The 26,961-nt window shown below is 45.5% G+C and overlaps 1 protein-coding gene across 1 annotated transcript in view; it reads right to left on the bottom strand.

Moving 5' to 3' along the window:
- Positions 1-26,961, bottom strand: part of OTOG (otogelin) — a 1,045,291-nt gene that overhangs the window by 186,520 nt on the left and 831,810 nt on the right. Inside the window, exon 48 of the mRNA XM_085647044.1 lies at positions 1,425-1,523. Within this exon, the coding sequence (XP_085503170.1) occupies positions 1,425-1,523 (99 nt within the window). The remainder of the gene's footprint in view (positions 1-1,424; positions 1,524-26,961) is intronic.

A 26,961-nucleotide genomic window follows, 5' to 3' on the forward strand; every position in this document is an offset into this window, starting at 1 on the left:
TTTGAATGGCAGAGAAAGTTTTAATGCTAGGATGATCTGAAATGTTGGTGATTAAGCAATTTAAATTAATTCATATATGTTTTGGCTTATGGGCTTTTGCACTAAATGGAAATTTAATGTGATTTAACAAGGAAACAGAATTACGTCATGCAGAAATAATTAAAACAGAAAAAAGTTGTAAAAATGAAAGGAAAACATAAGTATAGGCAGGGAATTGAAATCATGGGGAAGCAGCAATGAATCCAATTTGTCAGTGTTTGAAAGGGGGAATGACAGCAAGTTCCTAATTATAATTATTATTATCATCATTATTATCATTATTGTTAGTATTTTTTGTGTGTTCCAAAAAAAGGACTCATGTACAGAGCTATTTTACATTTGCAAAGCCTGCAATTTGAAAAATTGCACAATTTTCATCCACAAATGCCTTTTTAAAATCTACTAAACATTAGCACCTAGGTCGGTTTGAACATTTTTTCCATTTGCTAAAAGTCGGTGGGCAATCTGCAACCACTTGTTGCATTTGAATATTTTGTACATCAGTTTCTAATTAAAATTAAGTAATGATAATATAAGAATCACACACTGAATGTATATCTGTTTGAGCAGGCTTAAATGAATATCCTCTTATGCCTTAAAATAATATGTTCAAGCAAGGGAGGAAAGGCTATCAAAATCAGGAAGAAGGAAAACTGAAGCAAACCAGAGCTCTGAAAGGGTCATGGCAGGAAGTTCCCTATTAATCGTATAAGAATAATAATACTACTACTAACAATAATACCAATAATAATGTTAATAATAAAGTATTTGCAACAATAGCACACTTGAATTCTGTCTTTGGAGCAGGCTTGAATGAATATCCTGCCATCCCTTATTCCTTAAAGGAGAAATGTTCAAGGATGTTGCAAAAGGCCATTGATGTATAAGTAAAACTTTTAGGGATTTACAAATTACCATTCAATATTAAACCCATTATTTTAATATTATTCTTCAGTTATTAGGAATTTGCAGATATTGCTTCATTTACATGGAATGTAGAGTCGGGAAAGTGCATCAACTTGTGAAGTAAAATTGCGGAATTAGCCTAATTTGAAGTCACCCAAATATCAAATGCCTTCTTGCAGAAATTGACGCGTCTGATAGAGATCTTAGCGGAAGTACATCACAAATGTACTATATGTGAAAATACAGAGGTTAACTCTAGTCTCTCCTTGTCTCAATCTCTCACACAGTGTTAGTGGTCTTGCCTAATACTAACATTTGGGGAATCAATAAACAATCTTGAAGATATTTCACCTGCTATGTCCTTGGCAGAGACAGTGGTTAAAGAATCCATTGCCACCTGGGAACATGTTGTTTAATGGAAAAATCAGATTTTAGATTTTATGAGGTCGAGAAGTATAAACATGTTGTGTTAACCTTACCACATGTACGAGATGGGCAGCACTTTTCTGGATTCCATGTTTCAACCAAAGACATTCCTAAATTACAATGAAGTTCTGGACAGCGGTGTGTTTCACAAACTATGGATACAAATTAATGCCTTAATCAGTTAACAATTTGTATAATATTTAACTGGCATACATATCAATTCATTAAGCATGAGGTATTTTATATAAATTTTATTGATAAAATTTATAACAAAAACCATATTTACATTTAAAATGCTGTTTGCTATTACATAAATGCTATAGGCGTGTGTATCTCTTTCAGCAGTCGCACATTATTGATATAAATCTGGTCACGATGTTTGGAGAACGTGGCTTTTAGGTAATTATTACTCCAATTAACAGTGTATCTTTCATCCCTTTAGCACTGTTTCATATTACTTTACAGGGGGTGCCCAGCTCTGTGTTTCTCGCGTTACATTCTCATGACACTTTGAAACGTGATTACCTAATATCTACACTTCAGTACTCATCATTCAATATGTACACTTCTATTTTCATTTCAATTAGGATACATCAAATAACGTTTTTCTCAGTCTGATTTTAACCATCTTTTGTAATTTATTCATGTGAAGCAGCACCTATTAAAAGACAGATATACAACATGCATAAAGATTAGAAGTTAAAATACCATTTTCCTTACTTCTGCCCATGTTTTTTTATGATAATATTGTATTGATTTTTAATGGAGTTGGTACACCAGACAATTATGTAAGTGATCGTGCAAAACAACAGATGCTCGACTGACTGAGCCAGCAATATAACATTGCAAGTAACTGGAAATAAGTATAAGAACCAGCTCTCCTCAGTTTCAGCCAACATTTGACACTCTAAACCCCAATGTGTGGCTCCCTTTCTCCTGTGGCCCCAGCCCATATTTTGAAGTTTTTAAGTTAGCAGCCCATAGCTTTGTATAAGGAAATTTCCAAGCACATTCAGCCATCCAGCCCAATTTAAAACCATTCCAAGGATGGAGGGTCAATGTCTTTCAAGGTCCTGGCACTGTCCCTTTTTGCTATCACCAGTCTCAGCCACAACAGTGCGGTGCCTTATCTGTTGATGTCTCCTTTGTAGTCTGGAGGAGGACAAACTTGGGATCTCAGGGCAAAACCCAAACCAGCACTCTCTCCAGGTATGACAACACACCCTCTCAGAAAGGGGCCAGCCTCTCGCATGTCCAGATCGTATGGAGAAAGACATTCCATTCTGATGAGCAACGCAGCCAAGTCAGTGTGGTCACTGCCCCCATTTCCCATAGTCTCTCCAGAGTGTAGAAAGCCTTAGTAAGTATTTTCACTGTATTAGGTGGAAATGTGAGGTAAGTGCTGTCTCATCAGGGTGGTGCAAGCCTCTCTCTAGTCATCATCAGTAAGTTGCTCCAAGTCACCCACCCATGCTTCTCTCAGCTGGTCAAAATTATCAGGTGTATTGACCACTAGCAAGCAATATACCTGCGAGTATTTTGGCTCCCAATCTGCAAAGGTCCGGTATGTCCATGAACACTTTGTTGTATTGGGTGAGGGCATGGCGTAGCTGCAGGTAAAAGGAGAATTGCGAGTGGTTTAGGTCGTATTCCACCTGCAGTTCTAGGAAGGATTTCCTTGTGAAGCCCGACTGGGCATCTCCTAGTTTGGAGATGCCTGTGACATCCCAGGTTTTGAAGCCCTCTAAGGCTGTAACCTGTAACAGCCATAGTGGGGTTTGTTTTGTCAGACATGCCACCCCCCACCCAAGGGCTCTTCTTGGACCTTCCCAAAACATGACTAATAATGTCCCCTCCGACGGTGGACTTTAATGCTTCCCAATGTGTCTTGGGGACTCGACCATGCCATTGTTTGTGTCTAAATACCCTTTTATGGCTGTGTGAATGTGAGTCTTGGTTTCAGCATCCTGAAGCCACCACGTTTTCAGATGCCAGCACAACACTGAGTGCTGTGGGCCTAGTTGAAGCTGTAGTACCAAAGGGGAGTGGTCTGAGTGACCACAAGCATGTATGTGAGCACCCTTAACACTGTGGGGTTCTGAGGCATGTAGGAGAAAGTAGTCAAGCCGGGAAAAGACCTTGTGAGCCACGGAGTAGAAAGATAGCCCCGGTCCCCTGGATGCAAGACTTGCCATGCATCCACAAAGCCTACATCTTCAATCTAGCATGCTTTGGGGAGCAGACCTGGATTTCTATCCCTGCCCTGAAGGTCCTGTCTAGCCCCCAGATCACCACACCGTTAAAGTTCCCTCAAGAACCCCTCGCCTGTCAGAAATTATGTCACTAGCGCCCCCAGTGTGTGCAGAAACTGGTGTGTGAGTGGTTGAGGGGATTCGACACGATCCAACGCAATGAAGTGTCCATAGAGGAAACTGGATATCAAAGTGTAGCAGCTGAGATTGTCATGCCATACCTTGTCAGCTACTGGTGGACAGAGTTGATGTAACAGAATGGCCATCCCCCTCGAGCTTCCGTTAAAGCCTGCATGAAACACTTGCGTGGATCCCATATGTGCGGGAAATTAGCATCAAGTACCCACTAGTTAAATTTCTTGTTGAAAGAGCACATCAGCTGAGTATCTTTTAGCCCGTTTCAACACCTCGCCTCTCTTGACAGGATATACAATACAATTAACATTCCAAGACGCGGACGGTGCCGAGCATATCGGCACCAGTCTGGTTGGTCATGGGGAGTGTCAACACCATGCTGATGGCTAAATGGGAGAGGGTGTCTGGGCTGAGAGTCAGTCATGTCCATGTGTACTGAAGTCTGGTGTAAATGTAAAGAAAAAAAAATACAAAGCAGTAACAAATCCCACTCACCAATATTAAGTACTTGTCGTGGAATAAACTAGGAACTGTTGCCAACTGGGTGATCAAACCCCACCAACCCCCTAGCAACCCCAATATTACTTCCCACAAAAGACAAAGAGGAAAAGGGTCCACGTGATCAGCAGCAAGCCCATCCGCTTAGTGACAAAATAATAATTCCAGAGTAGTAGACTCAGATGCTTGAAAGTGTCAGGGTGCCAAGGCTCCTGCTGCAGCTGAAGTGAGAGATGCCCTCTCATGTGTTAGCTCTGGTCCAGGACCAAGGACCTTGAGTGGCAGAGCCCCAGGGAGTCTCCTATGTCAGTGATGGCGTGGCGCCTCAGCCACCTGGGCCAGAACCGACTCAGCAGTTGCCCCAGCCCCGGCTCGGCCTTGCAGTGTGGTGATGGGTGAACGCAACAAAGAGGAGGGCCTCTCCTCCAGCCATGCCCAATCCCCTTTAAGTGATTGAAAGAAAAACATTTTATTCTGAAATATCACTTTCAGCCATGCAGGGAAAAGCACCATGTATTGAATTTAAAGCGCTCAAAGCTTTAGTTTAGCTGTAAGAAAGTTTTGTCTCTCTGGCTGAACTTTAATTGTATAATATGGAAAGTACAGTCATGAAATGTTCCAGTTGGAGTCATAAATCATCACAAGAACTCATTCATTAAATTCCATCTCACGTAAATCTCAGACTTATCCACAACTCATGTATACAACCCCAAATACCAATTTAGTGCCACAATTGTTACTGATTATACAAAGTATTTAATAAAAAAGCATTATTGCATAAACCAGTATACATGTGATCTAATCTGATCCCTCATGTACATAATAACACATATCCGTGATCCGCACTCATTTGCTCCACTATGGATTTTTTCAAACAAAGAATACTCCCTGCAGAAATGCTGACGTCTAAAAATGTACATTTGGACCAACGATGAAAGCTGTGCTATGCTTGTACAGTTTGGGTTGGCAAGGGACCAACTAGCTACCAACTGACCAATTTCTGAACGAAAGAATGATCAGATAAAATTACTGAACAGATGACGTGAAAATACGATAATTCAAAATTTATATATTTCTTTTGCAATTGTGTTTCAATTTAGTTAGCTCACATCACTGCATTGAGAGCCCGTTCTTAAAAAAGAATTCTAAACATAAACGTAAAAGAATGTGGCTATGATTGACTAAGAGACAATTATATTTTAATAGTTATATGTGAAACAAATTGAACTCTTATGATCCACATAATAATATTGTAAATGTAGGTGTCTAGTTGCGACTGGCTTTTCACAATGGGAAATGAATTGATTGTTTTTTAGCTCCGTCGTCAGACTTGACGTGATAAACAGAAAAAGAGCTTTTAGAAGTACTACTGAGAGAGTGGCTTTGGCTTCACGTTGATGTTTTCACCTGCACAGACCATTTCATTAGGCAAAAGCTGTGTGCTTCCACTAAAAGAGTTCTTTTATGGAGCTCCTATTGGGTGGTGGAGGGTGTAGCGGTCTAGTGTTTGGCCACGCAGTTTGAACAGAGACCCCAACCCGTAACCCGATACCAACATTGTATCACCTTCTGGCCAGGCGTGGCCAGAAGGCTTTAAATAAAGGGGCCGGTGTCGCTCGGGACTTCCGGTCCATACCAGTGACCAATGTGTTCTGCGTCTGTCTCTATGACATATCTATACATGCCGTAATATTTACACATGTAACCCCCCCCTGGATTATGGACCCAACACTGGCGACGAGGGCGTGGGCGTTCGAGTCCCGCTCCAGCTGCCTGGTGATTCCTGCTGCGTGGGGTCCGCACTGCCGGCAGATCATCGTGCAAAAAGTCGAGAGCCGCTTCAGGTGAGCGCTGCCATCGCCCCGCACCACAGCATTGCTCCAGTCGGCGACGCTCCAGCTCGTGCTTCCCCAAGGCCGGCGCTGTGTCTGGAAGCGCGCTGAGGCCAGCGCTCCTCGCGTTTCAGCCGGCAACAGGGCTGGGAGAAGAGAGAATAAAAAAACAGACCCCCAGCGGTGAACGGATGCCGTGCAGAAGGCCCTCACACATTCATGTAAAGGAAGCACTGTCACGCCACTAAGCATTGGCAAAAGGAACACAGGGATATCAACCACAACACACAAGGGGAGAACCAAGTGTGCGGCAAGCAAGAGCAACACTCACCTTACCAAAAGAAGACCAGGGAGCTGTGGACAGATCACAACAACAACAAGAAGAGAAGAGGGGAAAAAAAGGGCAAAGGGAGCTAAGGAGGACAGAAAAGGACATACGTAAAAAACAAACCACAGGCACGAATAGGGACAGCCATGACAGACCACTGCAGGCGGCAGCTCCAGCAAAGCCGGTGCATTCTCAAGTGAGCGCACTACCCCGGTCAGCGAACGAATTGATCCCGCCACAGCATCCCCAAGATGGAACGTGTGGGTTGGCCGGCTAGACAATTACTTCACTGCCACCAGAGAAATGGATGGCGCCGTCAAGATGTCGTTGCTGCTACATTTTGCAGGGGATGAGATATACAAGCTCTTCAAACACCTACCGAACACGGGAGTCCCCGCAGATTACGACGCAGCAGTGAGGGCACTCAATGCCCATTTTGACCCACAACTAAACCCTGATTACGAACGTTTCAAATTGCGGCAGGCCCGTCAAAGAGAAGGAGAGTCAATGGATGCATTTCACGCATGCTTGAGAGTTAGCCAGCACATGCAAGGAGGATGATCCAGTCTAGGAAGTGCCGCGCAGCTCATCCAAGGGTGCCGAAACAAAACGATGAGGACGCTCACCCTCCGCCAATCCAGTGCTTGTCCTAGCACTGTCACATGACCTGTCCGAGGTCCGCTCCACAGTGATGGAAGCGGCGCTCATGCCCACAGCAAGTTCAGTAGGGGCCATCAAGACAGAACGGGTGGATGCAGCATGCACCCCAGGGCGTGGCAGCAGAGGGCGGTGGCCCACCAGGAAGCCGCGTCAGTCGCAGTGCGGATATTGCGGCAAAGAAGAGCATGCCCAAAATGAGTGCCCGGCTCGAGGGAAGACCTGCTCGAAGTGCGGGATTCCGAACCACTTCTCCAGTGTATGCCGAGGAGGCATGCGGGGCAGAGGGAGTGCTGAAGATGTCCCCGCAGCACAGAGGGTACCTCGAAGACCCGTCCACTGACGAAGAGGAGGAATGCCTCCTCATATCGTTCGCAAGTGACCTAAAACGGAGGCGACGTCCTCAACTGACGTGTGCAATTGAAATCGCAGGGTCCACCGTCACGGCCCTAATTGACACCGGAGCCTCGGTCAACGTGATGGGGAGCCAACATTATAAGAGACTAAACCCAAGACCACATCTCACACCGTCCAAGGTAAAAATTCTAACGTATGGAAGTCAGACGCCCCTGCCGCTAAAAGGGAAAATGACAGTACAAGTGAAGACAGAAAGTCATGAAGTAACAACTACATTCCACGTGGTTGACAGAGAAGCAGATATCCTCGTGGGGAGTCACACCGCGGAAGACCTAAGCCTGGTAACGTTCGCTAATGCGGTAAGAATACTTCAGACAGAAGACATCTTGGAACTGTTTCCACAGTTGTTCAAAGGGCTAGGGAGCATGAAACGACCTCCATTGCGACTGCACATCGACACGTCAGTGAAACCTGTGGCCCTACGGCACAGACGTATCCCATTCCACCTCCGGCCGTTGGTGGAGCAAGAGTTGATCAAACTTGAACAACAAGGGGTGATAGAGAAAGTTACCGGACCCACCCCCTGGGTGTCGCCGATGGTAATCGCTGAGAAGCCAAAACAGCCTGGACAAATCAGGCTTTGCATAGACATGCGCATGCCTAACCAGGCAATACGACGGGAGAGGCATTTGACACCAACCGTAGATGACATCCTTGCAGATCTCAATGGGTCCCGGTGGTTTTCTAAACTAGACCTCAACGCAGGATACCACCAGTCGAGGTTGGCTGAGGAAAGCAGGTACATAACTACTTTCTCGACACACCTGGGGCTCAGAAGATACAAAAGACTAAACTTCGGAATATCCTCGGCTGCCGAAATTTTCCAAAACGCAGTCTGGGAGGTCCTGTCAGGGCTTCAAGTGGTATTAAATGTCAGTGATGACATCCTAATTCATTCAGCGACTTTGTAGGACCATCACCGGCGGCTCAGAGCCACGATCCATCGCCTCGTGGAACACGGGGTGACTTTACACAAAGAAAAGTCCAGTTCTTCAAAAAGACCATCGAATTCTTTGAATATGTGTTCAGCCAAGAAGGTGGACCCCCGGAAGTCGCAGGCGATTCGACTGGCTCCAGCCCCCACAATGGCGTCAGAAGTTCAAAGCTTTCTAGGTATGGCAACATACTGTGGGAGATTCATACCCAACCTCGCAACGGTTGCTGAGCCATTACGAAACTTGACGAAGAAGGACAGTGTGTGGAAGTGGGGCCCGGAAGAACAAGAAGCCTTCAGCAAGGTAAAATCCTCGCTACTGGAAAAGATGACCATGGCATATTTCGACACCAAGCGACCAACTGAACTAATAGTGGACGCCAGCCCCATAGGCCTTGGAGCGCTGCTGTCCCAGGAAGTAAATCCAGGAACATGGGTCCCTCTAGCATTCGCCAGTAAATCTCTGACGGCAACGGAGACAAGATACTCCCAAACTGAACAGGAAGCACTAGCCATGAAGTGGGCCTGCAACTATTTTCACCTATATTTGAGTGGACATCTGTTCCGCGTGGTAACGGATCACCAGCCACTTGTCCCGCTCTTCAGAGGAACTGCACCACACCCACCGCCGCGGATCGAAAGGTGGGCGATCCAACTCCAGCATTACCAATTTGATCTGGTATACAGGCCTGGTGCCAAAAATCCAGCAGACTTCTTGTCCCGCCACCCAGCCGGTGCCCCTGAGGAAACCCACGACCAAGAGCAACTAACGGAGGAATTTGTCAGCATGGTCACCCAGTGGGCATGCCCGAAGGCCCTAACCTTGTCAGAGATTGAAACGCACACCCAGTCCGACAAGGTCCTGAAGAAGGTGCTGGAAGCTTTACAAAAAGGTTCATGGGCCGGGTTTCTCCAGGGCATCAGTGGATGGACCGAGACGGACCGAGCTCGCCTTGGGAAGGTGTGGCGAGTCCATGAAGAGCTGAGCTCCGCAGCTAGCAGGGTGGTGTTAAGAGGCTCACGCATTGTCATGCCCCTAACCCTCCAGGACCAAGTAACTGCCCTAGGGTCATCAAGGCACCAGACGGATGAAAGCCAGGTTGTGGGAGAAGGTCTGGTTCCCAAACCTAGAAGAAACAGTAGAAGACTTCGTGCGCAGGTGCCGAGCTTGTCAGCTGACTGGATGTTCGGAAGCTCCAGCTCCAGTGATCACTGAGGAACTGGCTCCATCACCCTGGTCGTGGATCAGTCTCGACTTTGGGAGCTTCCCTGATGGGCGAGTAACAGCTGTTCTGATAGATGGATACACGAAATATCCAGTGGTGAAAGTACTACCGTCAACCGCGTTCGACCACCTACTACCAATGATTGACGTTCGCACTCTTTGGACTACCGCATGTGGTCAAGACAGACAATGGACCCCCATTCTAAGGGCATGAGTTCAGGGATTTTCTGGCGCGATTAGGCGTCAAACACCACCTCATCACGCCGCAGTGGCCACAAGCAAATGGAGAGGCCGAAAGATTCATGCGAACACTGAACAAAGTGCTACGGATATCTGTGGCCGAACAGTCCGACCCTGAAGTCGCGCTTCAAAGATTCCTGCGGGAATACCGGAGCACTCCACACTGCACCACTCAAAGGTCTCCATGGTCACTGAGGCTAGCTGGGCAACGGAGGGACAACATTCCCGTAGCAGAGAACTGGGAGCCTGAACCTTACGATCCCGCAAGCACGCAGGCAAGGAGAATAGCCAATAATGAACGGGCGAGCAGGAGGAGACGATCACAAGGACGGCCGATGACACCAGGCTGCATAGTTCTAGTAAGGAATCGTCGTAGCGGAGGGAAATTCTGCACGCCTTATGAACCAGGACTGTGGTTAGTCACGGTTGTGAAGGGCATGGCAGTAACAGCCAAAAGAGATGGGGAAGTCATCACTCGAAACATCTCGTGGTTTAAGAGGGTGCCTGACTCAAGAGTAGAGGGATAGATGGTCGAGGAAGTCCCCTGCAGAGGCCATGGTCAGCTAGGTGGAAGCCCTAGCGTGACAAGTAGCCCGAGTGTGAACGGAGCGGGTCAGGAGAGTCCCAGGGATCTTAGACCAGTGGAAAGGCCACCGGTAGAAGAACCAGCAAACCTAAGAGATGACAACCAACAACATTGGTACAATCTAAGGACCCATCCGAAGCCCAATTAAATGCTCACTGACTATGTGTGTTAATTTTATTTTTGTTTATTCAGACTGATTTGGGATGGGATGTAGCGGTCTAGTGTTTGGCCACGCAGTTTGAGCAGAGACCCCAACCCGGAGCCCGATACCAACATTGTATCACCTTCTGGCCAGGCATGGCCAGAAGGCTTTAAATAAAGGGACCGGAGTCGCTCGGGACTTCCGGTCCATACCAGTGACCAATTTGTTCTGCGTCTGTCTCTACGACATATCTATACATGCCGTAATATTTACACATGTAACCCCCCCCCCTGGTTTATGGACCCAACAGAGGGTTTCCCCGCACCTAACATTGTTACAATGTAATGGTAAAAGAATGTACAAGAGGCACGCTCTTCTTTATGCTGCATTAGCATTGGCTGCACTACTGCCAATTTCCCCTCACTGAGGAGAGAGACTGCATGCCTGCTATTTACAAGCACATCATTTTCAATGTCAGCACTTCTGAATCGCCTGACAGCTGATCGCATGGCTGGACATATTATGGGGGTCGTTTGGGAGTGGGTGTGATTCATCATGTGTGAAATGAGCTAGGGCGGTACATTGTCAGAACACCCATTCCTAGCATGCGGCACGTAATTTAGAAATGCTAATTGGCTGTGCAGTCCGAACATGCCTTTGTGTATAAACAACAACCATGCTCTGTACCAAATGGACTTCAATTGTGGATAACTGAATTTGAGTCATGCATGGACCAGGCACTAAACTAGAGCTAGACTAGGCCAGCCAGTCTGAGCCTCAGCAGCCTCACTGTTTGTGCCACACACCTTCTGGATGTGAGGAGAGAGGGGTAGTGTTGCAGCAGTTTGGAGCAGGGCTGGCTTGGGTGGTGAAAGTGAATGAGGTCCGAACCCATCATGAGGTCCTCATGAGGAAAAAGGTTGGCCGTATAGGGCCCTGCAGCTGCTGCATACAGTGCTGCCAATGGTTCTGGGGCTCAGGCCAGTTGGTGTGCCTTACTGGGTGGCACATCATTGTAATGTATGTACAGGAGTGCTGTTTGTTAAGTAATACATCACTTGTGCTAGCCTACCTTTTGTGTTCCAATTGACTCAGGATGCTGCAGGGATGGGGCACTGCACCACAGGCTAGAACTAGTACTCGCTCAAGTGCGTGGACAGTAGTAGTGGCTCTAAAGGTTTCGATGCCCTACTGCACCCAGGACAGGCTCCAAGCTCCTGCAGAAATGACTCACCTTTTCTCTCCCAAATGTCACCCACAGGCTGCTTCCGATCGATTGGAGTGTGAGTGCAGGGTGAGTGGTAGATGAGTTTAGGGGGAACAGTAGTTGAGTAGAGGGTGGGGCTGAATGGTTTATGAGTGTGCAGAATGAGCAGTGTGTGAGTAGAGTGTGAGTGGTTAGTGAATAGAGGATGAGGAGTCTATCAGACACATGCATCAATGTTGGCTTTGCGATTTCTTAATTGCGATTTTTAAGGAATCGCATTAAGGAATCGCAAAAGCCTATGCATGTAGAAATCACTTCAAAAATAGCGATTTCTAAACATTCCTTAATTGCGAGTCGCAAATTGCGAGTCGCAATTAAGGAATACCTCCCCATTCATTCCTATGGGCCTAGAGGCCCATAGGAATGAATGGGAAGACATTCTCAATTTGCGATTCTCAATTAGAGAATCGCAAATTGAGAATGCAATTTTAAGGGTGCCAGGGTGTCAAAAGGACATCCTGTTGCACCCCTGAAATCTGCATAGGAGTACATATTGCACACACACATGCCCCATGGGCATGTGTGTGTGTAAAATGGAACTTTGAAAAATGCACTTTAGTGCATTTTTCAAAGTTTTTGCAAATTACCATGAAGTTCAACTTCATGATAATTTGCGCCCCCTATTAGCACAATCGCTAGTTTTTTTACTTTAATGCAGTGCATTTAAGGAATCTCAATTTGCGATTCCTTAAATGCAATCGCAATTTAAGTTATCGCAATTTAGAGATTACTTAAATTGCGATTTTTGCATTTGGGATGATGCATCCCAAATGCAAAAATACCGGTGGCAAAGGGGCAGATTCTGAGAATCTGCCCGTTTGCGACCGTTTTTTCTTTTGATGCATGTGCCTGTATGTGTACAAGGTGATAGGTGCGTGTGTGGGCAGGTTGAGCAGTGTGTATGTGTGTGTGTGAGATGGGTGAGCATTATGTGTGTGCAGGATGAATGGTGTGTGTGTGCAGAGTGAGCAGTGTGTTTGTGTTTCTTCAGGTGAGTATGTGAACTGTGTGAAGACTATAAGTGCACAGTAAGAGATGGGAGTGCAGAGTGAAGTAGTGTGAGTGCAGGGTGAGAGGTGTGTTAGTGGTGTATGAATACATGGGAAGTCGTTTTTTAGCACAAAGTAAGTGATATGTGAGTGGTAGGAGAGTTCAGTGTAAGCAGTAGGTGGGTGTTGGGTGAATGGTGAGTAAGTGGTAAGTGAGAGATGAATGAGTGATGTGTGAGTGCAGTATGACTGATGTTTTTAAAAAAAAAAACGTTATTTAAGTTTAATACAATACAAAAAAAAACAGAGACAATCCTTTGATAAGTCCAACAGTATAATATGCAGTAATACAGTCCATTAACTATTCTTGTTACACCTTTGTGCTACATGCACGTCTGCATTGATCATCGTGAGGTCTTGGCCCCCGTTAAATATTACAATAACATGTGATACAGGAAGACATTCCTTAATGCATATATCGTCTCACTCAACCTCTTCCGCTAATCAGGAGATCTTATAGAAATTAGTCTCTGAAGCATCTGCAGAGCCTTGCGCAACAATCCCAGCTACTCTATCCGCTTCACTCATGCCGACTCTTGTGCAGTGGTGTCCTCACACTCGACTTCGTTCTCTTTAGCAGCTAAATATGTATGGTATAATGCCCAAAAGTTTTTCGGGCGGCTGCGTGGGGGAAGGAGTGCACTATAGTTTTCAGTCTGCGTGCTACAATATATCATGTCTCTTGAACAGCAGGCCATAGTGGGGGGTCGGGCAACGGGACCAACATACGTCTAGCTATTAGCAGCCCCATATCAACCAATCTTCTAGTGGACTTTGGCAGATGTAGGGAATAACCCCGTAAGGCCAACATCGGATCCGGAGTCAATGTTACAGCAATGATGTCACCTAGGGCCTTAAAAATCAGCATCCAATAGCTAGCGATCCCCGGACATAACCATGCTAGGTGGAAAGAATCAGCCGGTCTACTACCACAGTGCTCGCAGTCCGAAGAATCCCGTAGTCCACACCTATGTAATATCTCAGGAGTGCAGTATACTCTGTTAAGGAATTTTAAATGGATGAGCGTGTGACGGCTGTTTAGGGAGATGCGTTTCGTGCTCTCGCAGCAATACTTCCACATTCCATCATTTATGTATTTGCCTATATCTGCCTGCCAAGCCAATCTAGCCTTCGTGTAACGGTTGGCCTGATAGCTCTGAGTCCATTTATACACCTTGGATACAATCTGTGTGATGATTCAGTTTTTATCATAAATGTAAGTGCAGCCACATTCGGCGGCTTGGTTAGGTCTCTCCCAAGAATCTCCTTTAAAGATTGTCTCATTCGGTGATATTGAAATCTATTGAGCATCGTGTCGTTCTGACCTTGTTTCTCCACTGCGTCCCACCCTTTTACCACACTCTCCACAAACATTTCGCCAATCGTTGTAATGTTTATAGCGTTCAACGCTCGGGTAACTACTCTGTCTGTACATGCAGGTAGCCAGCGGCACCATTCCAGGGGAACAAGCGGGGAGTACAAAATAGCTCCGGCTTGTAACTTTATTAGATGGTGCCAGGCGTGTACTGTTGGATTGATTGAATCTAGAACACCTGTTCTACGGTCCAGAGGATTAAATAGGAGTGCTGGCAGTGGCAGCGGTGCTGCTACTATTTTCTCGATCTGTATGTGTGGTGTGTCAGCGAGGCCGTGCATCCAGTAATGAGCGTGCATGCTCTGAGCCACCCTGTGGCATGGATCCCAGTCCGGTGCTCCTAGTCCCCCCATGTGGTAGGGTAGCGTGAGTATATCCCACCTGACCCAGGCATGTTTCCCAGCCCACGCTAATCTGATTAATGAGGATGTAAGTGTTCTGAAAAAGGAGGTAGGGAGGACCATCAGGATATTAGTGAACAGAAACAAGAACCTAGGCAACACGACCATCTTCATGATCGAGACCCTGCCCGGGAGTGACAGTGGCAACCGGATCCAGCGTTCTACATCTGCTTCCAGTTTACTGACTGCAACCCCGTAGGTTTCCCTTAGTAGCATCTCCGAGTCAGTGTGGATCTTAATCCCCAGATATCTCACCGGGTCTGCTGTCCATTGCAGGGAGAAATCAGGGGCAAATTGTGTTGTTTTAGGGGTAAGCGGGACTATGATGGATTTGGTCCAATTGACTTTGAGGCCAGACATTGCTCCAAACTTAACTACATCGCGTAGTACGGGGGACAAGTTGCGTTCAGGGTCTCTGATGTAAAGTACTCCTGGGACTGTGGTATTCCCGCAATGTGCAGGCCAACGGTTCTGCGACCAGCACATAGAGTAACGGGGAGAGCGGGCTTCCCTGCTGCGTGCCTCTAGTGATTTGTATCGTGTTGATGACCATGTTGCCTATTTTTATTCTGGCTACTGGGTTATTGTACAAGACTCCTATCATTTACAGGAAGATACCCCCTAGGCCTAGTCTCATCAGTACATGTTTCATGAAATTCCATTCGACCAAATCAAATGCATTTTCCATGTAAAGAAACATGGCGACAGCCTGCACGTCATGTCTTGTATGTTGAATGGCGGCAAATACTGTTTGCAAATTGTATGTCAAGTTTCTACTGGGGATAAATCCAGCCTGCACCGGCGCCACTAGCAGCGGGTCAAGAGGGGACAGACGATTTGCCAGTATTTTAGAATATAGTTTTGTGTCAACATTTAACAGCGACAGGGGGCGATATGACTCACATTGTGACGGCAGCTTATCTGGCTTCAATAAGGCAATGATTAGTGCCTCCCTCATAGATGGAGGCATCTGGCCACCTTCGCTAATCTCCTCAAACAGCGTACGCAAATGTGGTATAAGTATGTCTTTAAACTCCTTAGAAAAGGAGATCGTTAATAAATCGGCACCTGGTGCGCTGCCAGCTCTCATTCCCGTCAGTGCTGCAGTTATCTCCTCTGTTTCTAGCGGTCGCATGAGGTATTCCCGGTGTGTATTTGTCAACCAGGGAAGTTTTATGTGTGCCAGGTAGTCCAATATCTTTGTGTCTAGTTCCCCTGTTCTGGAGGTGTATAGTGTGGTGTAGTACTGCTTGAAACTGTTTGCTATTTCTGTAGAGTCCGTAATGGGCATTTCCTGTTTGTCATTGATTACCGCCACCCCTGTTGTCTCCCTGCGTTTGTTTAGCAGAGAAGCCATTACTGAGCCTGGCCTCTCACCTTCTCCATAAGTACGGGCCGTAGCATAGTTGCCAAGGTGTTTCAGTTCTGGGTCAGCCGTACCATGATACTCCGTCAGCAGTTCTTGGAATTCCTCTTGCGCTTGTTCATTAGCACTGGTGAGAAACCTTTGTTCTAGCGTCTTTAGGCTGCCTTCTAAGTCAGAAAGCCGTTTTCTTAGCGCCCGAAGAACGCCAGAGTGTTTGGACATAGCAATCCCCCTGATGTAGACTTTAAATGCTTACCATACTACCGAAAAAGTATCAACCACCCCTATATTACATTTGAAAAAGGTGTCTATTGCTTCTAAGATCTCCGACTTGAATACTGTGTCCAATAGGGAGTATGGGGGGAATCACCAATTGAAAAGCGGGATATGCTTGCGGGGTCTTTCCAAGACCAGTAGCACCGGAGAATGATCCGAAAAGGTGCGAGGCAGCACAACACATTCTTGGACCTGAGTGTATAAGTTCCTAGAGGCTATCCAGTGGTCAATTCTAGTGTGTAAATTGTAGTAAGCAGAATAGTGTGTGTATCCCCCTTTACTAGGAGATCGCGTTCTCCAGACATCATATAAGTCTAACTGTGATTTCTCGGGCCGCCGCTGTGAGTCGCCGTTCCGGGCCTCCCGACCTGTCTAGTTTTGTATCTAATACACAGTTGAAGTCTCCACCCCACAGTTGGAGGGCACCCCCATAGTTACGCATCTTCTCCAGGATCGCTGCATATAACTTAGGATTGTCAAAATTCAGACCATATACATTAACTATGATCAGGTCCAGTCCCCTCCCGGTGCATCTCGAGATAGCATATCTTCCCTCCGAGTCTGTTTCTAATGGCTCCAGTTCCAGCCCTGCTTTCTGCAGTTAAACATTCTACTATGTATTGGCAAGTGCGATTCGTGCAGTAGTGCTTTATCTATAGTATGTCTGGTGAGATACGCCAGAACTTTCCTCAGCTTTCTATAATCGTTCAGGCCTCAGACATTCCAGGTCAAGGTATTAATCTTACTGTTTTGTGTTAGCGCTATAGAAGCTGAAGTAACAACATCTTTCGATTAGTGCGTGTTCTCGGGTGTCTCCTCGTACCGCTATGTAGAAAAGCAATCTGCGCAAATGTTGGACTGGTATCACTGCAGTGTTAATAAAACTTATACTGTATCTCTGTGCCCCCTCCCCCCACCCACGCCATGCAAACCCCATCTCTGCATTGGCAGGAATCCCCTAGCAACTCCTTTACCTTTGTGAGGTAACCAAAAATTACTTTGTCAAACAATAAAAATAAACAACCAAGTTTCAGGTAGTGGCACACACGCTTGGGCCTGAGCCCACCAGGTGGTGCCCCTGATCTGTCCGCCATCAGACGTATAGTGTGCATTGTACTAGTAGTTCAACATCTACGTATTTATCTTAAGAGCTCATATACGTGCAAGTCTTTGCATTACTTGTCGCGCTAGTGTTTAGACATAACTAAACTTCGGCTTGTTGTCCTTGTAGCTGCCGTATACCATTTCTCGCTTCACTACATTATCACCAACTTCTATACCCCATACTTTCTCCAGTTACATTTCCCGCCTCCCCCGAGCAAAATTCTTATCTGCTTTGGAAAATGAGTCAGCATTCAGTCCTGTTACTCCAAACTTCTTCCGGTAGCTCCCTCCTGGTCAGACAGGGCGCTATGGTGAGCTCTGTCTTTAGCCCATTCCTTCAGGGCTTTCTGCAATGTTTTAGGGTCTGTGAAGATTCGGGAACCACCCAGTCAATCAACTCGTAGTCTCGCCGGATATAGCATGGCGTAGTCCAAATTTTGTTCTCGTAGTTGCTTCTTCAGCGGTGCAAATTGTCTGCAAGCCTCCTCCACCCGAAGCGTGAAATCTGGGTAAAGCAAAATAGCTGATCCTTCGTATTGCAATGATTGCTTCTCTTAAGCCGCTTTCAATGCTGCGTCTCTGTCTCTGTAATCTAACAATTTGGCGATGATAGGCCTCGGTGCAGCTCCAGGGGGAGGTCTCTGGCCAAGAGAGCGGTGTGCTCATTCTACTACAAACATCGAGGAAAATGTGTCACGGCCCAACAATGTCTCCAGTAGCTTCTCCACAAAGAGTTCCATATTGCCTACATGTGTGGTCTCCGGAAGACCCGTAATTCTAATATTGCTTCTGCGGGAGCGAGCTTCGAGGTCTTCTGCCTTATCTTGTAGGGTTAGCAGCAATTTACCCATCTGCTTTTGCTCAGAGTCCAATTCTGTCTGGACTTCTTCCACTACTGTGACCCTTCGTTTCGTCATATCTTGTCGCTCTGCTTGCTTATCCATGCGTTATGTCATTAGGTCCATGCATTGTGCCAAAGAGTCAAGTTTAATATCAATGGTGGTCAAGCTTTTTTGTAAGCTCTTTTGCATGGCTGCCAATATAGTGCGGATGTCATCATCAGAGGGTTGTGACTCTTCTGCCAGTTCGTTCGGGCCCTCTTCCGGGTTCTGCTCACGGAGTCTGGACTTCCGTTGCAAGCTTGGGTTGTGTTTTGTCCACCTTTCCCATGGTCTCTGCGTCAGTATTTCTATTCTCTCTCCAGCTGTGGTACCTAGGATTTCTATGGGCCGTGGCGTCTTGCCACTATGACACCTTACTAGTTGTTTCCAGTGTCTTTACAAATGGTAGGTACTGTGATCTCAAAACATCAATGAAGAGGGAAAGAGAAGCTGTGATCCATTCGGCTTCCAATGGTTAGTTCAAAAATCAAAATGGGGGGAGAATGGACCACTTGTCCTGTGTAACCAGGTCTTAGTTAATGTGGGTGACCATCGTTGTAAAAAACCCTCATATACGTACACAGACGATGGGCGGTATATGTTGATTCTCCGCCTCCGTGTACCATAACAGCATGATCATTGGGTCTTTTCCTTTGTCAGTATGCTGACCTCTGCACGGAGGAAGACCAACTGGTTTGACTGTAGTGACCAGGAATAAAAAGAGGGCGTGCTAGTGCTCAGATGTGGGAAATAAAATAAAATTGCCTACATCGAATCTCGTGTATTTTATTCTTGAGATTTGGGATGTGGGAAACTAAAAACAACTTTGTGCGTGTATAGACCCAGTTACTGGTCCATCGCACTGGTGGTGGTCAACATGTTTCAGCCTCATGGGACCTCTAGAGACTTTCGTCAGGACCAAAAAAAAGTCTTAGGAGCACATTCTATCTCTTAATGTAGAAGGGGGGGTGTACTCACCACCCTTGTTGTCTAAGGTCAGATCTGTGGTATCTGTACCTCCAATGATGTCGGATACTGCTCCCTCGGGGCACCAGCGAGCTAGGAAAACCTATTGCAGTTACTCCTTTGGCACCGCTTGTTCTGGCTCTGAACGTGGCTCCCTCTCTGGGGGGTAAGTCTACCCGGACCTCTGGTAACTGTGGTGACTTTATTGTCACCTCTCCTTTTGTTCACTTACATCTTCCCTGCTGCTCAACCAGGCTGAATGTTGGAATGTGTGATGAGGTCATGAAATGCTTGGTTGCTTGGTTATGTGTGGAGTACCAGTTGGTGGATGCAGACTGAGCAGCAGGGAGGCTGCTCCTGGTGGGGCTACAACATATTTTCTTCACATCTTATTTATCATCTAATATACTTGAATTGTAACTGGAACTTAATAAAGCACCATCTCGGAATCTACATCCTGACTACATCTGTACTTTGTGTACTACAACAGTAACCCATAACAGTGGGCTGAATCAAAGCGGTCACCAGGCACTACACCGGTCTCCCAGGAGGGAAAGTATGATTGCCCCTAATACACCCGACCTACCAGTCATAGATCTCCCACCAGCAAGCTGCCCTTACAATGTGGTCCTGGAAGGGGTACCAGTTCTAAATAGTGCTAAAGACGAGACCACAGATCAGCTGATTAATAAAGTAACACACTGGTTAAGCAAACATGCAAGGTTTAACACGGCTGAGCTCTGGCACATCTTGAAGGCCAGGAGGGTAGCTTGGATTGGCAGTACCAAGAAATAATTTTCATAACATAGTGTGATTGTCACGCTTAGGTATCCTGAATTGGCCCACAACATCCTGTCTCACTCCCTGCAATTACTTTTAGTAGATTCAGGGATTAAATCATTACCTTTGGGCTTTTTTACAAGCTACCATTCAGACCTAAACCATCCCAGAGATTTGTTGCCCATGAAGAGGGTCCTACTCGGGTCCGGGGACTCCCGACACTACGTAATGTATTTGCCCCCCTGAGGGATCTAAACAATATAGGCTGACTATACGAGGGGAAGGATGGAGATTCTGACATTTGGGGTGTACCCCCTGGTGAATTGTGTGTTATGAAGGAGGAGATCCCTTCCGGGGAAATAACAAGAATCTCCTCCATGATCAGGGACCAAAGTCAGTTGGGTCCATGTAGAGCAGATATGGCCACCACCGCCCCCTCCCTCATTCAGGACGGGTGCATTGTGGGTGACTTAAAAATGATTTTGTGGAATGTGGCAGCTTTAGTCACTAAGTTTCTGGATAAGCAATGGCTTCAATACATTAGAGAGTTTCATAAAATACGCATTCAGGAAACATGGGAACCTGTTAATGTTTTTTTTATAGAGGGCTACAAAGCTTTTTTTTGCCCCGCAATAAGGTTGAGTGCAGGGAGAGCAAAGGGGAGTTCAATTGTGTTTACAGATCCCAGGATTCAAGGAAGGTGGAAGACCCTGCCGTGGGACCCTGATGTAGCACAAGGACTCACATTTTTTAGTAATACATATCGTTTGGTTTTAATTAATTTTTATAATTCGAGATCACATTCACAGGGATCGGCTAGCCATGACAAATTAAGTAGCTGGATGAAGCAGACACAGGGGGAATGCCTGTTACAGTCTCAAATATTTCTAGCCGGAGACTTTAGTTGTCATTTGTGCCCTCATTTAAGGGTGACTCATCGAGACTGGTAAACCTGCAGAGTAAGTGAGGGTCTACACATGGAACATACCCAGGAAAGGTGGGATTTGAGTGTTTTCCTATACACTTACCGTCTAACATACACTCTGGACCTGATCCCCACCCACGATGATTCACCTGTGCCCCATCTTATGAAGGCAGTGGCTGCTGATCATTTATTGACTTCATATTTGTGTCTCTTACACTGAAAAAGATAATATCCTGTTTTAGTATTAATCATAGTATATTCAGTGACCAGAACCCTTTGACCATGTTAATTGTTGCCTCTTGGAACAAGCTTTCACCCCATAGGATAACTGAGGGAATTATTTATGCAATTGACCAAGGTAGATGGCTACGTTGGACACAGGTCGACTGTGTTGCTTTTAGTAACTCACTTTTTAGCATAGGTAACCAAGAGATTTTTAAATGTTTAGACCCACAAGTGCAGGGGGAAGAAATAGTCCAGGCATTTATTGTTCTTACACAATTAGTGGACGGTCTAGTAAGAGTGTCGGTAAAGTCCCCTAGCATGGATGCCCCTAAATGGTTCGATGGGCAGTGCTCCCGCGCCCTTAGAGACCTCAAGATGGGCCTTAGACAGACACCAAGAGATAGCAGTCGGTGGCAACCTGTCGTAAAATATATAAGCAAACTGTCAAGGGGCGAAAGCGCAAACTGCAAAAGAAAGCCTGGAGGACCTACCAGAGGCATCTGTACTAAAGGACTCCACTCGTTTCTGGAAGGTTATTAACAATCTATGTTTCAAAGAGTTGACTAAACCAGGGCAAAGCCACAACATCCTACCAGAACAATGACAGGTTCACTTTGAGGGACTGTATAATCATCCACACAGAGATGAGCACCTACAGGTACTAAACCTTGACCAGAGATCTGCCCCACTTTCTATATTTTGGATGAGGTGAAATTTGGCATTGAGGGACTCTCGCGGAAAAAGGCACCGGGACCATATGGGATCCCACCTGACCTTTTCCAATGCAATACAGAGATATGGGCCCCTCTCCAAGTGAGGGTTTCAAATGCGGCAGTAGTATCAGTAATGCCAGCTTCATGGTCTACCGGCACCATCGTACCGATTTTTAAGAAGGGAGATAGGGATAGCCCACATTGTTATTGCCCCATATCTCTTATTGATGTGACAGTGAAGATTTTGGACCGGGTGTTATTGAATGGGTTTTTCTGACTGGATAGAGGCCAACCATATAGTATCGGACGTACAATATGGGTTCCGAACCGGTAAATCTACCACAGACCAATGCCTTAACCTTTATCTCATAATTGCAAAATACACAATAACTAAATCGGGGGCGTTGTATCTAGCTTTTATGGACCTTACTGCGGCCTTTGATCGAGTTAACTGCTGCAAGCTCTGGAAACTCCTGGGAGAGCTCAGGGTGGATCCGGCAATAACTATCACCCTAATGGCCCTTCATTTTAACACTACTGCAGCAGTCAGATACACACAAGAGGGGAATACCACAGATTATTTTAACTGCTCTAGCGGGGTCAGACAGGGTTGTATTTAAGCGCCGTTCTTATTTACGCTATGCATTAATGGCCTTGACTCTGGCCTGATGGCCTTACATGCGGTCACCCCGAGGATAGGCACAAGCCCGGTATCCGTTTTGTTACATGCCGATGATGCGGTGCTCCTTGCACGTACCCTGAAGGGCCTGCAGCTTTCATTAGATGGGTTTGTGACTTTTATGGATACGATGGACTTGTCACCAAACTATCAAAATCCTAAATAATAGAAATTGGGAAGCAGAGCAGGAAGCCCAATACATACATGGTAGGCAAACATAGTCTAGGGAAAGTAGCAGCCTTTTCATATTTGGGTATTTTATTTGATGAGAGATTGAGTTTTAAACCCTGACTAGAGGAGAAGTGTCTTGGAATGACAAGGTCTACTGGAGCAATAGCAAGCTATGCTCATAGATTAGGCAACTGGTCACCTGGGACAATTTTAAAGTTATATAACTCCTTCTGTATTTCTAAAGTTGTATATGGTAGTGAAATATGAGGATATAAGTTGGATAAGAAATTACAAACAAAAGAAAACAGATATTTTAGGTGGATGTTGAAAGTCTCTTATAGCACACCTGCATACTCTGTACATGAGGAATTGGGGTCTAAGTATGTATCTGATATGATAGGTGTGAAACCCCTCCTGTGTTGGGTGAAGATTTGGTCCAACGAGGATACAGGTTTTAATAGGCTGGTAATCCAGGACTACCTTTCTCTTGATTTTTTTTTATTATTTTATTTCTCATTGAAATAAAGACATACATACCCATACATCAAAAATCATATTACATACAATGAAAATTATGAATCACAAAGAAGAATACCTTCAGCAATATTGTACATTTGCCATACAACAAAAATGAACAGAAAAAAATTAATTACAAACTAAACTCAACAAAAAATAGGCAAGAATTATGCATGATCACAGTAAGTGCGAGGCATCATTACATAATAGCGCGGACATGAGGACACAGTGAGCATTTCAGACAGGGACTGGTGAGAACCAACATGTCTATATTGTCCTGTTTACGTTATTAGCCAGTACGTTTGACCCTTAAGTCTGTGTTTCGACGTAGTTATTATACAGACTCCAAAAGTTTTTCAGATGATTTCTAGGGGGGAGCAACTCGCTATATGCTTCAGTTCGTGTATTACCAAATATCATGTCTCTTGACCATTGGGAAAGAAAGTGTGGAGAGCCACGGGACCAATGCATAGCTACTACTCTCTTTGCGACCAGGAGTCCCATGTCAACCAAGCGTCTGAGGTTTTTCCTCAATTTTTTAGAGTAGCTCAATATAGCCAAGAGCCGGTTCAGGGCTTAGCGCCTCTTTAGTGATATCTCTTAGCTTGGCGAACACTTGTGACCAGAGCTAGCGATAGGAGGACAAAGCCATGCCAAATGTAGGAAGTCCGCTCCACCCATTTCACATCTCTCACAATTGTTTGTGTCGCGCAGCCCAAAGCGATGCGATCTGACAGGTGTATGGTAGATTCGATTGAGGAATTTGAATTGTATGAGTCAATGCCTGCCATTCAGGGAAATGCGCTGGGTCGACTTGCAGCAGTAGCGCCACATGTCGTCATCTATAGTAAGTTCCAGATCAACTTGCCAGGCTAATCTAGCTTTGGCATAGTGGTTGCTGCGTCATTCCTGAGTTTTCCTATAGATGTTTGAGACTAGCCTGTTGGGAGAGGAGGAGCGAAGCATGTTGGAGAGAGGAAGCACCTCTGGAGGTTCTAGTAGTTCTTCCCCCAGCAGGGCTCGGAGTGTGCTTCTAGCCCTAAAATAGTGGAATATTACTAGAGGGGTAGGCGGTGGTTTGGTCGATATAAATTCCTCCCAATCTTCCCCCTTCCCATCACAAAAGAAAGCGCTGATGCTGTCCATTCCTAATGAATGCAGGGCTTCTATCATTTTGGGTGTAGTGAGGACTGGGAGCCATGCGCACCATGCAGTAGGAGTAAGGGGGGAGTACAGTATTGAAAGTGCCTGGCGTTTTAGGAGGTTCTGCCAAGCATGCGTAGTAGCATTCATCAAATCAAGGGTACCAGTGTTACAGCATGCAGCACTAAACAATGCAGTCGCTTAAGGCGCAGGTGCCAGCGCAATTCATTCTATGTGTAGGTGGGGAGGGGGTGACTGTTGATGTAGCTAATTAAAAGCATGCAAGGCTACTTTTCTCTTGATTATGCGTTAAAGATTCTGTGGCTAAAATATGTAAAGGACACCCTCATCTCACTAGGACGTGAAGATCTATTTACTAATTATGATATTGTGGGATCTCAGGAAAAAGCGATTATTGAAGATTTGTTTTTTAAACATGTAACTGCACACCGTGAGGACAGGGAGCTCAGGAAACTTACGGTTAGAGCACATATTTTAGTCAAGTCAGTGCAGGGCATGGAACCCTATTTATCCCATATAACAAGTGCACATGACAGACTTTTAATTACACTTTTTAGACTGAACTTATTTCATCACTCACTGGCCTTAGCCCTCGGCTTCACGGTACACGCAGAACATAGAGATCCCTGTGGTTGCAACAATAGGTCTCCACAGGATACCTTACATTTTGTCCTCCTCTGTACACACTCGAGACAAGTGTTCCTTGAGGGGCTTTTAAGGAAACGTAGACTTAGGCAGGCACGTGTCACCCTATGGTTTTTACAACTTTCATTGTTTGTTTCTAACTTTTTAAGATTGGCTTTAAAGTTAGGAACCACTTGGGGGTCTCTAGAGTATCTATTCATTTTGCACTGTGGAGGTTGCTATAAAAGTCTAGAAATGTGGGCTATTCTTTTAGGCTAATGTACAGTTTTTTTAAATGCTCAATTAATATCAAATTAGGATTTTATTTGATCATACTTTTAACTGAAAGTAGGGTCACTGGAAGTTATATGAATTAAATAGTCTAATGGGAACTAGAAGATATCACAGACCTCACGCTTTTGTTTTGGCACACTTGGTTGCTTCTTCTTGAAAATGTTTACATTGGATGTATGTGCATTTCACACTGCCTCTTTTATGGTCATATTTTTATATGCCAAATAAAGATTATTATTATTATGTGCAGGGTGTAGTGTGTGAGTGCAGTGAGAGGTGTGCAAGCAAGGTGAGAGGTGTGCCAGTGGTGTTAGTGTATCTTGAGTGGTGTAATTTGTTAGTGCAGGTTAAGGGATTTGTGAATGCAGGGTGAGTGGTATGAGAGGGCAGTGTAAACAATAAGAAAGTTTAACTGAAAGGTGAGTGAGTGCTTCTTGAGAGGTGAGTAAGTGGTGTGTAAGTGCATGGTGAGGTATATGTGCATTGTGAGTGCAGGGTAGCTTTGTGAGTACAGAATCAGATGTATATTTGTGAGCAGGGTAAGCATTTTGTGAGTGTGCAGGGTAAGTGGTTTGTGAACATGCAAGGTGAGTGGTTTGAGAGTGTGCAGGGTGAGTGATGTGAGAGTAGAGAGTGAGTGGAGTGTTAGAGTGTAAGGTGAGCAGTGCAGTGTAGTGTGTGTGTGTGCGTGCATTGGGTGAGTGATGTGTGTGTTTATGATGAGCAGAGTGTGAATGAAGGGTGGGAGGTGTGTGCATATTCAGATGTGGTTGAGTGAAAGGTGAGCAGTTAGCATGAATGGTGCTTTAGGGGTGTCTAAGTGCCTGGTGAGAGGTTAGTGGGTGGTGAACGGGTGCATGGTGAGTGATGTCGTGGTTCAGGGGGAGCAGGTAAGAGGTGTGTGAATGCACCGTTAATGGATTGTCTGTGTGGTTGCAGGGTGAGAGGTGTGTCTTTATAAGTACAGGGGAAGAGGTGTGCCCCTGTGAATGTAGAATGAGCAGCATGCCTTTCTTAGTGCAGGGAGCAGCACAATAAAGCCAGACCTACTGACATTTCCAATGCTTGTTGTGACTTGGTGTTAGTCACAGAAGTCTCATGCTGCTGACTCTCTAGTTACAGGTTCTCAGTGGGATAGATCTTTAAAGTTCAGCTTAAAGACAGTCCCTATCAGTATTTTCACATTTGTATTGTGACTTTTATTTAAACTGTATTTGATGAATATGCAGAAAAAAAACATTTTGGATTGGTGTATGCCCTTACTACATTACTTAAAAGAATCTCAATGTTTAGTCATTGAAAATCTATGCTAGGGAAGTGTGGAAGAGGACAGCACACTTAATGAACTATAATTTGTCCTGTCATTAAAAGGGGATCTTGAATTGATCTAGTAGTATGTGTGCAGAGAATTGTTTTTTGCCACTGTTCCGTGCTAAACTGTTCCGTGCTATTCCGTGCTAAACTGAAAACTTACCTATTTCCACCCGACTAATCTCCTTCCCCTCCTTCCCCTCTACGCTCTCGTGACTCTTCGCCTCCTTGACTTAGCAACATTCCAGCGCGGGGAC

Source organism: Triturus cristatus, chromosome 3_2 (genome assembly GCF_964204655.1).
Source record: "Triturus cristatus chromosome 3_2, aTriCri1.1, whole genome shotgun sequence".
NCBI classification, from domain to species: Eukaryota; Metazoa; Chordata; class Amphibia; order Caudata; family Salamandridae; genus Triturus; species Triturus cristatus.